The sequence below is a fragment of the Mauremys reevesii genome, linkage group 7 (genome assembly GCF_016161935.1).
Source record: "Mauremys reevesii isolate NIE-2019 linkage group 7, ASM1616193v1, whole genome shotgun sequence".
NCBI lineage: Eukaryota > Metazoa > Chordata > Testudines > Geoemydidae > Mauremys > Mauremys reevesii.
In genome coordinates, this window is record NC_052629.1 from 35819296 (window position 1) to 35833958 (window position 14663).

The 14663-nt window shown below is 42.2% G+C and overlaps 1 protein-coding gene across 13 annotated transcripts in view; it reads left to right on the plus strand.

The window, feature by feature from the left end:
- The window catches only part of PRKG1 (protein kinase cGMP-dependent 1), an 885489-nt gene extending 878543 nt beyond the window's left edge, over positions 1–6946 (plus strand). For all 13 annotated transcript variants that reach the window (XM_039547328.1, XM_039547329.1, XM_039547324.1 and 10 more), the window contains one exon: positions 2885–6946. In XM_039547328.1, the coding sequence (XP_039403262.1) occupies positions 2885–2983 (99 nt within the window). In that variant the 3' untranslated portion in view covers positions 2984–6946. The remainder of the gene's footprint in view (positions 1–2884) is intronic.
- Positions 6947–14663: the final 7717 nt, after the last annotated feature.

The following is a 14663-nucleotide window of genomic DNA, read 5'->3' on the forward strand; positions in this document are numbered from 1 at the left end:
CCTTCTTTTAACTGTGATAGAGCAGAAGAGTCCCGTGCCCTCCCCTCTCTGTATGAGATGGGGAAGATGCAATCACTCAGTGGCTGAAAGGATTCTGGACCCCCGCCCCCCCCAAAAAAAGGTTCAGCGTAAGAGGCACTGCCAGTAAGGTTTAAAATAATATTTACAAACCTAAGAATAGCCCTACTGTGTCAGACCAAAGGTCCATCTAGCCCAGTATCCTGTCTTCCGACAGTGGCCAATGACAGGTGCCCCAGAGGGAATGAACAGAACAGGTAATCATCAAGTGATCCATCTCCTGTTGCCCATTCCCAGCTTCTAGGAAGCAGAGGCTAGGGACACTTTCCCTGCCCATCCTGGCTAATAGCCATTGATGGTCCTATCCTCCATTAATTTATCTAGTTCTTTTTTTAACCCTGTGTTCTATTTGTTTACTTCTTAAAGACAGTAACAGATATAAAAACTGATTCTTCTTTTTAAAAAATCTGCTGTTCATTCTGTTTGTTAACTTTCTCTCAGCTTAGCCAATAAAAACAAACTGGTCAATTTCACTTGTTTGTCAATTTCTATTTCTTTCATATTTGGGCTTATGTGCAGTACTAGCAGAATGCTGCCATGTTTAGGTGGAAACACAAAGAAGTGTTTGTGTTTAAAAATGTTTCTATTGGATTTTTAATAGAAATATTTCTATAGTTGTTTTGTAAATATTTGCTTATATATATTTGTGCTAAATCTGACTTGACAATGTCTTTTTAACAGTTACTAGTTGCACTGCAAGGCAGCTCACTGTAGATGTGATACTAGATGACAGGGCTAGTTTGTGTTCAACACTTAAAGCAGGTAGTCCCTGTAAGGGAGTGGACTCACCCCTGAGGCACCGCCTGCTGGCCGTCCATGGGAATTAGCTCTTCCAGAGTCCTTGAGCGCCCCCTGCAGGCTGGTGATTCACTTACCGCTGGCCCCCGTGTTCCTCCCAGGACCCTGGTGCCCTTTTCTCTGGGTTGCTGCGCCCCCCCCCCCGGCAGTACCCCCACACTCTGGGTCTCCCCACCCAGGGGAACCCCCAACCACTAACCCCACCTTGCCTCAGTGTAAGGCTACTGCCAGTCACCATCTAGCCCCACTCCCTGGGGCAGACTGCAGTATACACCACTCATCACAGGCAAGATTGGGTTGGACCTGCTGCCTCTCTCTGTAGCTGGACTGCCCCTATGCAGCTCCAGTACCGGTCTTAGGCCCTCAGCTAGGCCTGCAGCCTGGGGGGTTTCCTAGGCCAGAGCTCCCCAGCTCCTCTAGCCTTCCCCCAGCCCTGCTCCACTCCCAGTACCCTGCTCAGCTCCCTAGCAGCCAGGCCCTTCTCTCTCTACAAGCAGAGGGAGAGTCCTGAGCTTCTGGCTGCCCTGGCCTTCTTATAAGGCCCAGTTAGTCTGTTTGGGACATGGCCCCCGCTGCAGCCACTTCCCCCAATCAGCCAGGGTTTTGCTCCCTTCCCCAGCCCCAGCCCTCTGCAGGGCTTTTCCAACCCCAGGGCTGGAGTGGGTGCTCACGCCGCTACAGGCCCCATGAAAGATTGTTGCTAACAAAAAATTTTACTGTACTGTAAAACAATGCATTCCGTAGTCTTCAATTAAATTGTTCACGTATCTTTCAAAAGAGTCTGACATATGTTTTTTAAGGATCATAATTCCTTCCAAGATATATTAAGGAGCTAATAAGTATTGATGCAAATAAGGAGCACTTACTAATTTTGGGCTGAACCCTTTGATCCAGTTAAGATGTCTATGTGCCATCCAATACCAGCCCCCTTCAAGAGGACATTATGTCAGCCAGAGCTCAACTACATCCCTTATGTTGTGGTCCTTAGATTGCGGCAATGCACCCTCCAGATACTACACTTCAAATAGGGTTGCCAATATTGGTTGAACGTATTCCTGGAGATTTCTTCACATGACAGAATCTGTAATTAAAGATTGATCTTTAATTCCTGGAAACTCCAGGCCAATCCTGGAGGGTTGACAACCTTAACTTTATATCAACCTGGAAATTGATGCTGGTGCAAAATGTGGCAGCCTGCTTAGCAAGCCATCTTTTGGGAGCACAGTGTCTTGGGATCTGTATTAGCTACCTCTTATTTTCCAGGCAGAGTACAAGTATTGGCTTTGCTTTAGAAATAGCTTGGAACCTGCCCTATTGAGAGACAACCCCTCTCCCCATGCCATACCACCTCAATTGCATCAGTTGAGATACTTAAAATGGCTCTCCTTTCCTATAAAAGAAGGGGAGCTGTCATTGTGAACGTCTATGGTGGCCCCTCTGTGGTTTAAAATTGGCCTGTCTGTTGGCATACAGGTCATGCTGCAAGGTCCATCTTTTTACACTAGATTTTTTGTATGGGAGGAGAATGATAACTGGTATTTGTGGGAGTGGTTGGACACTGTTGATATGCTTTGATTTTATGGGTGTGATGGAGTACTCTGGGGGGTCTTATTTGATGTTACATCTTTGGTTATTTTCTTGATCTGAGGAAACCACTGGATTTTTTTGCACAACCATAGTTCTTTAATTTCATCAAATGCACAAAAAAATCAGCATAGTCATTTTTAATTTTTATTATACTTTTTTTTTAAAAAACCCTAAATAAATACCCTAGCATTGACAATATTGCCAAGGGACAAATGTATTTGCTCTCCCTTTTCTTTGAAATCTTTTACTTGTCATATTTAGCTAGCGAGCTTTCCCACGGATAAAATGTTTTAGGTTAGTGAATGATGTTGAAAAAGCATTGTTTTGAGATAGGAAAAATGGTCTTTCTAAAGGTCTCAAATAGAGATTTTCTTAAAATCAAAAGCAACTGATGTAAACACATTAACTGTTCATTTGACAGGTTGCATCTCCAACGGACACAAGCAATTTCGACAGTTTCCCTGAGGACAATGATGAACCGCCACCTGATGACAACTCAGGATGGGATATAGACTTTTAATGTATTTTTCTTACCTGCTTCTGCCTTGCTGAAGACAGCTTCCTGAGACATGGCTGCCAGCAAAACTGAAGGAATTGGGGAGGATTAGTGCTCGGGGTCACCATGATGCCTTGATTGATGCTGCTACAGTAACTACAGTGGCATTAGGACTTATTGCTTAGATGACAATAGTGCTCTTCACATGTTTTATGTTTGAACTTATAATAGCAGTTGACATGGTGGTCCTGAAGCAAGCCTTTTCACCAGTAAAGAAATATGTTTTCTATCACTGCAATTATCTTGCTATGCTCTAATTATAATTTGAAAGATAATAGTGTAAGATACACTTAAAGCCAGTATTTTACAGCTAGAATTATCAGTAGGAACAAATAGTAACTTATTACGTACTATAGTTATCTATGGTACAGAATGTGGGGTACTCCCACACTTCAGAGTGAGTTTGTAGGGTCTTTTATTGCAGGCCAGTGTGAATACAAAGGAGGACCACAAAACTATAGGTCAATGAGTTCATGTCAAAGCAGTGCTAAAAGTTGTCCTTTTTTCAAGCAGTATTCATGACAAGACTGAATGTTACCTTTCCTTTTTCTTTCTGACAGATTTTTTAAAATGATACAACAAAAGCACAACTGCTACAGATTCTGTTGAGAACTGTTAAGGCAGGTATGGGTCGGTTTTCACATACAACTCAGAACATGATGTAACTAACATCTATTTTTTTTCTTTTGGTACAATAAATATTTGCATGGAAAAAATCATAATTATTCATTCTACATATTAAAAAATTGTGCTTAAATAACGGTCCTAGAAATAGAATGACAACAACCAACTGGTCTTATTAATTATTAGAAATAAAGACTGATCTTAAAATAACCTGTAGCTTTTAGAACCCCAGGAGGAAAATCTCAGACCCATAACATACTGTATAGGTGCTATGTACGTCTTTCATCTGTGAATATAAATGTTCAGCAGTCAGTAAGCATTTCAGAGATATGTAGCAAGAGACATCATCTTTAGTGATGCTCTAAAAACAGAGAATCCTTTAAGTCTCCACATTTGCATCTTCTCTGCTTTTACTCCACAGTATTTGGGAGCCATCATAGTGTTCTTACTTTTCCTGCTTCTTTAAAAATATATCAATACCGAGGCAGTTTGCAGATGACCTGGCTTTATTTTTTATCAGTATATTTCAAAATGTAACTAAACCAATGTTTTCGGTTACAACACCGTATTATAACAATGAATCCTAATACTCTGCCTGGAATAATGGATGGGATTCTGATGGCACACCACATAAATGGAAAACTAATGTGAGAGCAACACAGGTCTACTGTATTTGTGTGAGATCTGCTGGCACATATATTTGCAGTACAGACACTTCAGTGATTATCCTGAGGTGCTGCAATGGCTACACTACAAACTGCTATAAAAAAGAGAGAGGGGAAAAGGATACTATAGGCCTGAATTCTTTTCTCATTTCAACTACTTTTACATCACTGTAACTCCAGGACATCAGTGGAGTCACTCCTGATTTACAATGATGTGAGAAAAAAAAATCAAACCTTGTTTGCCAACTAATCAGAGATGTGTTAGATTGAATGTAAGTTTACCCCCTCACACTTATAAGAGGTATTAGTTTTCAGAACTTGCAATAGATTTTACCAGGGCCTCATTATATTAATTGGAGCAGCATATGATGCCACATCTGATTATACCATGTTATATAGAGTCAAAATATGTGACTTAATTTGTTCTGGTCCATCACATCATATATATATATATATATTGAAGCCATTAAAAGATCAACATTTCCCACATTTGGTACCACACAGTTATCATGGATATCTCCTGTTCTAAATTTACGGGAAGACTATGGTAATCCCAAATAACACTGTGCGGTAATAGTCAGAAGATGTTACTTTTTTGTGGTGACCACTGTACGCATCCTAATATATTAGCATATTAATGGCATACATGATTTTTCAAAGCATGGGAATCTAGGATCTGATCTTATCCCATTGAAATCAATAGGAGTTTCACTACTGACTTCAACAGGAGCAGGCACCTAGTTAAGATTTTGTGGCATTTTTTGTCTTTACCCTTAAATACAGGAGAAGCAAATAGTAGGGGATTTATCAATAAGAGAATGCCTACTGTGAATACATTTTAGCAGCTTTTCATATTCATAAGGACATACATTGGTTTAATAGAGCATTTTAACAATAACATTGTCAAATAAATAGAATAATAAATATACCAACATCATGTCTACAATTTGCCAGCAGACTAGAAAGCCTCACTTACCACAGTTCCCTTTAACTAATCTATTTCATTTATTTTTACAGTTACATATACTCGGATGAGGCAATATCAGCAGCACAAAATAACTGCAAATTACTTCTGCTATTTATTAATCATGTGTGGCATTGCATTAAGATTTGTACACTTTGAAGCAATCATAAAAATAATAATAATGACATCTACCAGGAACTACTTGTATACAACAAGTATACCATATACTTAATTTTAAACATTTAACTTAGGGATTTAAAATACTGTCTGAAAGCAGACACTAGATACTAGGGCTAAAACAGTCTCACAGTCATCTTAGTAAAAAAAAAATGTATTCACCTTATTTTTGCATTAAAGCTGGATCCCTCCACCCCCATTGTCTGACATGGAGTGATGTGGCTACATTGGACAATGAAACTTGTTTAATTTGTTAACTGACTTTCTTGTTATACATAAGAACATGAAGAACAAGAGTTTATCATCTGTCTCAATTCTAAATAGTTATTATGGTATGAGTACTTGGGATTCAACTATCAATTACAATAAACTGAAGAATTGCCAAGAGAAAAGAGCATCACAATATTTTTTGGGTGAACTGAAAACATTACAGGAAGAATGTTTCAAAATGAGCTTGTTATCAATTACTTTTGTTTGTTCCTATCAGTTTTGTCCTTGTGCCACATACAATAATATCTGAATCCTATGGCATGCAGTATATTAATACAAATTTATTTTGATATAAATCTTCACTCAACTTTCATCTTCTTTACCACGTATATTTTAAATAAATTATCATACGTATATGAATAACCCCTTCATTTATAATTAATATATTTGATTTACATATATACATTCATATAAATTGATTGCCTCAGTATTTCCACTTGTCTCTTTTTCTTTATGCTTCCTTTATCATATATGGAAAGATGATGTATTTACATAAGGAGAAATCAGCTACCATATTTAAAACAAGCGTGTTAGCATTGGGTTCATAAGATACAGATGATCTGTAGCTCATCAAACTGCTGCATTATTCATTAAAAAACTCTTATTTAACAATAGGACCATAAGCAAATATTTATGTAAATAGATATTTTCGTGTCGATATTTTGTGGTACTCATATAACTTTTTATTTGGCGTTCCATGGCATTATTACTTCATTTTTCTTATTTGTAATGTAATGTTTTAGATCAAAGTAGACTTGAATTAATGTCATAATTGTCAGTATTATTGAACTTTGTCAACTGTACTCTTATTCATCTGTTCCATAGTTTAGAACATGACCTAGCTATTTGGCATTGTTGCAAGTGCCTTAAATTCATGGCATCCTATAAAAATACAAATTTGGTGTTATGCTGCATGACAAAGACAAACACACCTCAAAATGTTGTCCTTTCTTAGCTTGCTGCGTTTTACAGTTCTTTCTGCTAACAATTTATAAGCCTTTATTATATAATATTGATGAATTACAGAAATGATGAAGTTGTTCTCTTATTTCTGTTAAATGTACCAGAGCTGTGAATCTGTTAATGAGATACAGCGTCATTTCTGTGAAATGTATAAATGTACGTGCAGGTCAAATTAATATATGACATACTATCAGTCTGTATACAGGTATTCCTGTTTTGCTAAGCTGTGCAGATTTAAAAAACTATAGTGCAGTAAAGTTCTAACATATCATATTTTATAAACTCCATTACAAATGTTCCACACAGACAAATGATTAGCAATTAACTGTAATTTACACCAAACAAAATCACATCTCAACATGAAACCAATGACTACAAAATAAATATCTCGTTGCACCACTCAACAAAACAGGATCAGTGCTTTATCTGAGCTCTTGTATATGCAAATCATTTCTGAGGCAAGCTCTCATCACACCTAGAAAGCTAAATATTGAAAGTATGTTATTAGTTCTCTTCTTCCATAACTGTCTACTACATAAACAGACATAGCACTGAGACTTTGACAATTTCTCAAATGTTTCAGGCTTTACTAGCAAAGGGAAATTTCATTCAGAGTTGCCTACCATACTTATTCCAATGTATGCTGTTTTTACACTGGTTGTTTCTTTTGTATACTTATGGCTATAATTCTTTGGTTTTCTTCTTACAATGGATTCTACATGAAAGAGTTTTTTGTTTGTCAAAATATAATGTCTGTCATCAAATGGTCACTGACCAGTTGCACTCTTTTGATGTAGATTTAAGAACTTTTTTTCATAAACTTAACTGCTTTTGTTTTGCTCTGTATTTTCCCTGCAGCTGTAATTGCTGAGTGCCTGTTGTATACTTTATAGAGTTGAAATAAAATAATTACTTTTGAACATTGTTTTGATGTATTCTGCAATGTGAGATTTCTAGTTTTGTACAAGTTGTGGTTCAAATCAGAATCTAATAATTTATTATATTTTATGATGATGCGTGCTGACACATGATCTAACAATTGTTAGAAAGTACTTCTAGATTGAGTACTCTTAAAGCATTAATGCAGTCATATCCTTATCTAAAATAGATACAAGGTGACCATGCTGAAGAGGTGAGATGTCCATGGTGACTTAAGTATGATGTTTCATTTGAATATCACAGATATGGTAGATGGCATACTTGAATGTATTTATGGCACCATCTATTTATGTGTGTGTACAATTATAAAAGTAGAGACAAATAACTCTTTTATAACCTCTAATATATATGTCTCTCTGTCTACATAAATATATGTTACATGCATACTGAAAACAAATATACTTCCAAAAGAAGTAAACTGAATCCCAAAGGATACTGTTTGGCCATAAATAGTATATGTTCTACGAAAATGAAAATAGATTGATGATGATAAAACAAAAAGTAGTCTGTTATGGCTATCCCTTACGGTACATGTCTAGAGATAGTGACTGATCAGCCATGGACAATATGCCAGGAAAATGTGGATTACTTCAAACCTAGCCACAGACAATGCTGTAACGTAGGTCTCAGCTTTGTAATTAGAATGCCACATGACTTCAGCAATGCTGAGGCAGGGATGCTGGAACTAGGGGTTTGGGGGATGTAGCAGCACCCTGTCTTGAAGTCGTTTCCATCATATACAGGATTTACAGTTTTGTTCAATGGCTTTCAGCACCCCTACTATAGAAATTGTTCCAATGCCACTGTGCTCAGGATATGAGGCGTTACTGCCTGATCTCATCATCTCAGTAGTAAATGTGGATCTTGTAAAATAGCAAGATTAGGGCCTCAATTCGTGTGCTAAAAGTTCAATGTGTACAATAGCTGCCCTTCCCTATTGAGCAAATCATTTATGCATCTGTGTAAATCCCATTGAAATAAAAGTCAAGCATATGCTTAAATGCTTTGCAGCAAATACTGAAGAAAGTGAAATAAAAATCCAAGTAAGAGAAGCTATCCTTGAGCCCCCCAGTAAGGAACGCCCACCTTGAAACTTGATATATGGGGAGATACTGAGACAATATCATGACTGATTTTCAGGATCTGGTTACTACAAATGTTGCAATTGGTAGACAGAGCCTTTCAAATAGGGACATTTTTATCTAAGTAGCTCCAAGTGATTTACAACATTAATGAAGTGTCCCAACAGTCCTATAAGCTAGAAAAGAGATACTGCATACAGGGATCACTTCATGCACTACTGACATGCAGCCACATCAGACATAGAATGCAACAGCTGCTTTACAGTAACAGTTTAGGACATGAAGTAAAGATGAATTCAGTTGAAAATTACAAAGATAATTTAGTGTCATCACATAATTACCAGAATCAGATTTTGGCCAGAGGGGATGTTAGCTATTCTATGCTAAAAATAACATGAAGTCCTGGGTTCTCTATTGACTATACAAATGTAAGGATCATGGTTTCACATCTCATCTGAAAAACAGTGGCACAATACGTAAAACACCATGCTCCAACAATGTTTCATCACTGACTCAAAGAGAAGTGTCTGGCCTACACCACTTCCTGCAATACCTGATGTGATCTTTGAAGGATGCCCACCCAATTACTGACCTGGCCTGATCCTGCTTTGCTTACAAGATCTGACAATGCCCTAGCACAAGGTAACAAGAGTATCAATAACACTGTATGTGGGTGGTCAATACTGTAGTTCTAATTAAAGGGTTGTATCTTCTGAAGGAAACACCCAAGCCTTAAGGGAATTAGCATTTATGATCTGCAAAGCTTTGATGAAGATGGTATAGTTGCAGTATTTTTTTAACCTCATTTTACTTTCAAAACCATCTTTTAATACTATTTTCATGCTGATGATAGTTTAATGATATTTTTATCTAACCTTAGTAAAGGAAATGAATAAACTGCACTCCCTGTTAATACAGAAAGTCTTTTCAAAGGAATCAGAACGAATTAAGTAAATTGGCCAGGTGGAAGGAAAATTAATACCTGCTGGAGCCCCCCACCCACATCCACTAATGCATTTTATGCTACCACCATTGTGATATATCATTCTGTTTTAACAGACATCTGCCTGCATCACATTAAAGATGTCACTCCTTGTTATAGCTTGGAGTGATTCCCATAATAAAGCCCAATCCAGCTTCAGATGAAAACAAAAGGAGTTTTGCAGTTGACTTGAATAGGAGTGGAGTCAAGCCCTAAGAGACTTAGATTATAGCAACAATGCCACTCTTGAGCAATGTTATTGAATGGTTTTTCAAGTTCAATTTTCAGAAACAAAATAAATTCTCAGTAAGAAAATCTATTTTCTGATATTCACACAAATTAAATGCCATCAATTAACCAAATGCAAGCACTTTTCTACTCTCTTCTACAATCTGCCTGTTGATAGGAGAAAAAAGGGATCTCAGAGAGAAATTCACTCTGGATAGAGGAGACAACTATCCCATGAGAAATAGTTATAGAAAGTGGTTTTTTTCACTACCTAGCTCCTCCTTTTTCCCTCATGAAAGTTGTCATTATATGAAGTTTATGAAAAACCTCCTGTGTACCAAGGGTCCTGAGCCTTCACATCTCTGGAGATACTCTGAAAAGTTATGTACTATCCCCAAGTCACTGTACATTAGTGTCAGGCGAAACTGTGTGCAGTACTGTTCTGAGGAATGGAGCACACAATTACTAGATCCATAACATTATTGCTGCTATCCTCAAGACAGAATTTATGGATTATAGCATAAAACAGTAAGTATATAAATCCCTAATATCCCCAGCCCTTGTGGTTCTCAAGTTCTATATTGGATTCTTTCCCTGCCACTTGAATGAATTATGGTAATAAAATCTCCTTGTTACTTAGTAACTCGCAATCCCAACTCATTAGAGAATGCCTAACCTACAGCAACTGGACAAGAGCCACACAAAGAATGTCCCAGGTAACCAGTTGCAGTATTTTTTGCCTCACTTTACTTTCAAAACCATTGTCATGCTGATGATTGTTATACCTGTTTGCCAGGCTTCCCCTACAAAATTATTAGATTTATCTACATTATTTTTTCCTCACTCCTCCCTCTATTAGGTGGAAATGCATGACTAACAATTTAAGAGCCTACCTCCTGTTGTTTCAAATACTTTCAAAGTGCATTGTTGTTTAGTGAGCTAATACTCAAATTTTAGAGTGGAGATGCCCCCAGTGTCAGTACTGGGTTTACAATGTGCCAGTGGCGCCATGGCACCAGGCCCACATTTGGAAGGGGTCCATAATGACTACTTGGAGGCCCACAAACGGTTACTCCAGCCCTGGCCACAGTCAAGCAATGTGCTGCAAGGTGTGCTCGGAGCTGTAGTTCACGTGAAGCTGCCTTCCACCGAGGCCCTTGGACCTGTGCTGCCAGCTACACTAGTAGTCCCATAATGCCCAGCACCATCCTGTGAGCTGTCCCAGTTGAAGTGAGTGGCAGGGAATGGCCCCCCAAAAAAAGGGAAATGGTGCAGGGAGGGTTCCCAGTGCTGGGGTGCTGATCCTGCTGCGCCACCCTCCCCATGGGGCATGGGCTCCTGGCTTGGCCCCCGCCTCCGAGTCTCTCCCGCTCGCCTGGGGTGGCAGCAGTGCTGTGATTCCCGCCATGCGGCCCCCCCCAGCAACCCTGATGCCCGGTCATGGGCTCCTGGAAACCATCTTGACCTTGCAGCTTCAGCCCGTGTGTGTGTGTGTGTCCCTGGCCGACACAGGGGACAGCGTGGGAGAGGCTGGTTCTCTGTGGCTCTCAGGGCCAGGGGGGCGGTGACAGTGAGGTTGGCTGCCACCACCCCCTGCCAGTGAGAATGCCCAGTAACTTCTCCCCCACACTCCAGGGAGTGGTAGAGCACAGTCTGGGGGGAAAGGGCAGTTGTGGGGCAAATCCAAGTGTGATGGGAGAGCCAGCGGTGATGCCTTGGGGAGGGGGTAGGAGAAGTAGGGTGTGAAGGTGGGGGTGGGGTGGGGTGGGGGCAGAGGGAGGGGAGTCTGGGTTGAAGGTGGGGGTGGCTCGGGGGGTGGGGGGGTTAGTAGAAGGGAGGCTGGCAGCCCTGGCCTGAAAGGGGGGTGGGTGGGCAATAGCAGGGTGATTGAGGCGAGCCCTTGTGTGAAGGTGAGGGTTAATTGTGTGGGGGGGGACGACAATAAGAGGCATGGGGGGAGCCCAGGTGTGAAGGTTGGGGTAGGGGCTTGAGGCTGGGTTGCGTTGGTAAATTGTAAGTCCGTGTGTACCTGTCTGTCTGTCTGGCCCTTTCTCCCTGCAAAAGACAGGCACCAGCAATTTTCCTCCCCACACTCCAGCCCAATAACTTTACTATTTCACTTAAAGTCATGATGGATGGTGAGGCAAAGGGAGAAATAGGCTAAAGAAACTTTTATATATATATATATATATATATATATATATATATATATATATATATATATAAAGCCCATTTATATATATATAAAGTCCAAGCCCATTTTCTATGTTGAGACAATAAACATTATTGTCTCAACGTAGAAAATCCAGCTTTCAAAAAATGTATTTACAAAACATCAGGCTAGATGGGGGAGGTGGTGGTAGGGAGATGCATGTGTAACTTCACTGACTGCTACATCCATGTTTTATATGGCTCATAACTGTGCTAAATGAACATCTGTGTTCAGGTCCCCAAGCAGGCCCTCATCCCAGCAGTACCATGGCACCAATGGCATCGTCACTACATCGGAGCCCACAACAGGTTAATCCGGCCCTGCCCAGCGTTTGGCAGGTGTTTTACAAGCTGACGCTGAACGACCACAGGAGGGCGCCGAGAGCGTTACTTTTCACGGTCCCCTGCCAGACCGTGCCCCGCAAGGCCCCAGGAAACGCTTCAAGCCAATCCGCCCCTTCCCGTCTCAGGCAGGCAGAGGGCTGTGGGGCCGGCCGGAGCCTGACACTGCAAACCAACAGCGCGCACTGCCGTGTGAATGGATTGGCGGCCAGGCAGCCGCTGCCCCGAGGCTGTGCTGAGCAGAGTGGCGGCGCAAAGCCCGAGCAAACGGACTGTTGGGGCCTCGCCATAGAGGCTCACAGCTGATTAAGACCCGGCGCCTTTGATCTCCGCTTATCAAAGCGAGCCCTCAGCAAGCTTCGCTTGACACGCTGAGCAAACACAGCCGCGGCCCCAGAGACGGCGCTGAGCCCCGTCAGCTGCCGAGCCAGTGCGCCGGACGCCGCGTTGTGCGGGAAGCCAGGCAAGCCGGGTCCCCCCGCAGCCCCAGCCCGCGGGGCCCAGAGGGCTGCGAACCAGCCCCACACTGGGGGGGGGGAGAGGTACTGCCCCGTGCCCAGTCGCACCGGACACCGCGCCATAGGGGGTGGGGGCTGCTCTAGTCTGTGTGCAACGTGCAGGCTGGCACGGCACCGACCCTGCAGCGCTGCGCAACGTGCAGGCTGGCACAGTTCCGTATGAATGGGGGAGATTAGCCGGGCACGTAACTGAAGTCCAAGCCCATGGCCAGAGCCTGTGCAGCGCAGCCCGCTCGCTTCCAGGGCTCCGAACTACCCAGCGCGCCTCTTCTGGGGCACGTCCTGGGCAGCCCGAGCGGCTCGCTCTGCTTGTCGGTAACCGACGGGCCGACCGGCTTGATTTGGAGCCACCCGTTACAGCTCTGCAGAAGCACAGGGCTGGGAGTCTTATGGGAAGTGCCGCAGAGTGGCCCCAGGGAAACACTGCGCTAAATGAGAGCAGAGAGGCGGGAATACCCGCCTTTTAATGGATGAGAGCGCGCAGCCAGGGCCGGGAATAAACGAGTCTGGGAATAAAGTGATAACTCTGTGTGTTCTTGGGGGTTGATTTTACTGTTTGAGGCCTTAAAGATTCCCACTGAGGCAAAAAGGCTCAGCTAACAATGCTGAGTAATACAGCAGCTAATAGTGTACATTAACCGAGTCCCGTAGTGGGAGCCATATAGAGGGGAGACATCTTTCCACACCTCAGCACCCTGCTTTCCCTAGGTGCTCCATTAGAAAAGAATACTTAACCGTGCAGCATAGGCAGTTAGACACCAAAACCCAGAGCTGAAGAAGCACCCTGTGTATGCGCCAAAACTTGTCTCTTGCACCCTGTTGAGCCAATGAAAGAGACTACCTCACCCACCTTGTCTCGCTAATAGCCTGGGATCCACACAGCTACAACACTTGCAAAACAGCGTTCGTCAGACACGGCCCCCCTCTTCAAACAGATTTTCTTCCTCATGGCAAAACACTAATGTGCTATGCCAAGCCTTTGTTTATTTCCTATTAGCCGAGATAAGATTGCCTGGAAAGTTTAATCTCACACTACAAGGCCCGATCCTGCCTCTAATTACACTAGTAACCCTAGAGCACTGAACGGTTCCTTTGAAGTCAATGTGCGAGTAAAGGCTACAAATCCAGACCATCGCTTGGATATGCCGCAGTGGGATGATGCACCGTGTTTTTAAAGCACCAAACAGCACTGCTCGCCCATTAAGAGCGGAAAGGGGTTTCTTTGGTAGCTCAGAGCCGGCCTGGCAGGTGGAAACCTCACAGTTCAGGCCTCTTAAATGCGCAACGCCCCCCAAAACCAGAGGGGGCGAGGCAGGTTCGCTCAAGAACCATTGTTATGAAATCCTGGCCAAACGGTAGGAGCAATATAGAAACACTGATGTCCAGCTAGAGCGGCGGGAAAGCACGGGAGCGCTAACAGTCAAGGCGCTCCGCCCCCAGGAGGGATGCTAAGGCACCTCTTTACAGCAAAGGCTTATTTTGTAACTTCGTCCCTTTGCGCTCGCGAGTCAGAATAACCCTTTAATTTGTGTCCCAAAGTTATGAACTATTAGTGCTACCCAGTGCCTAAACGCCAGTTGAAAGGGACCGGCAGCCGCGCCTTATCACTCCATGCTAATCAACCCAGATTTGCTTTAGGGGGCTTCGACCAGATACTTACTTTGGCAAACGGTTTTCGG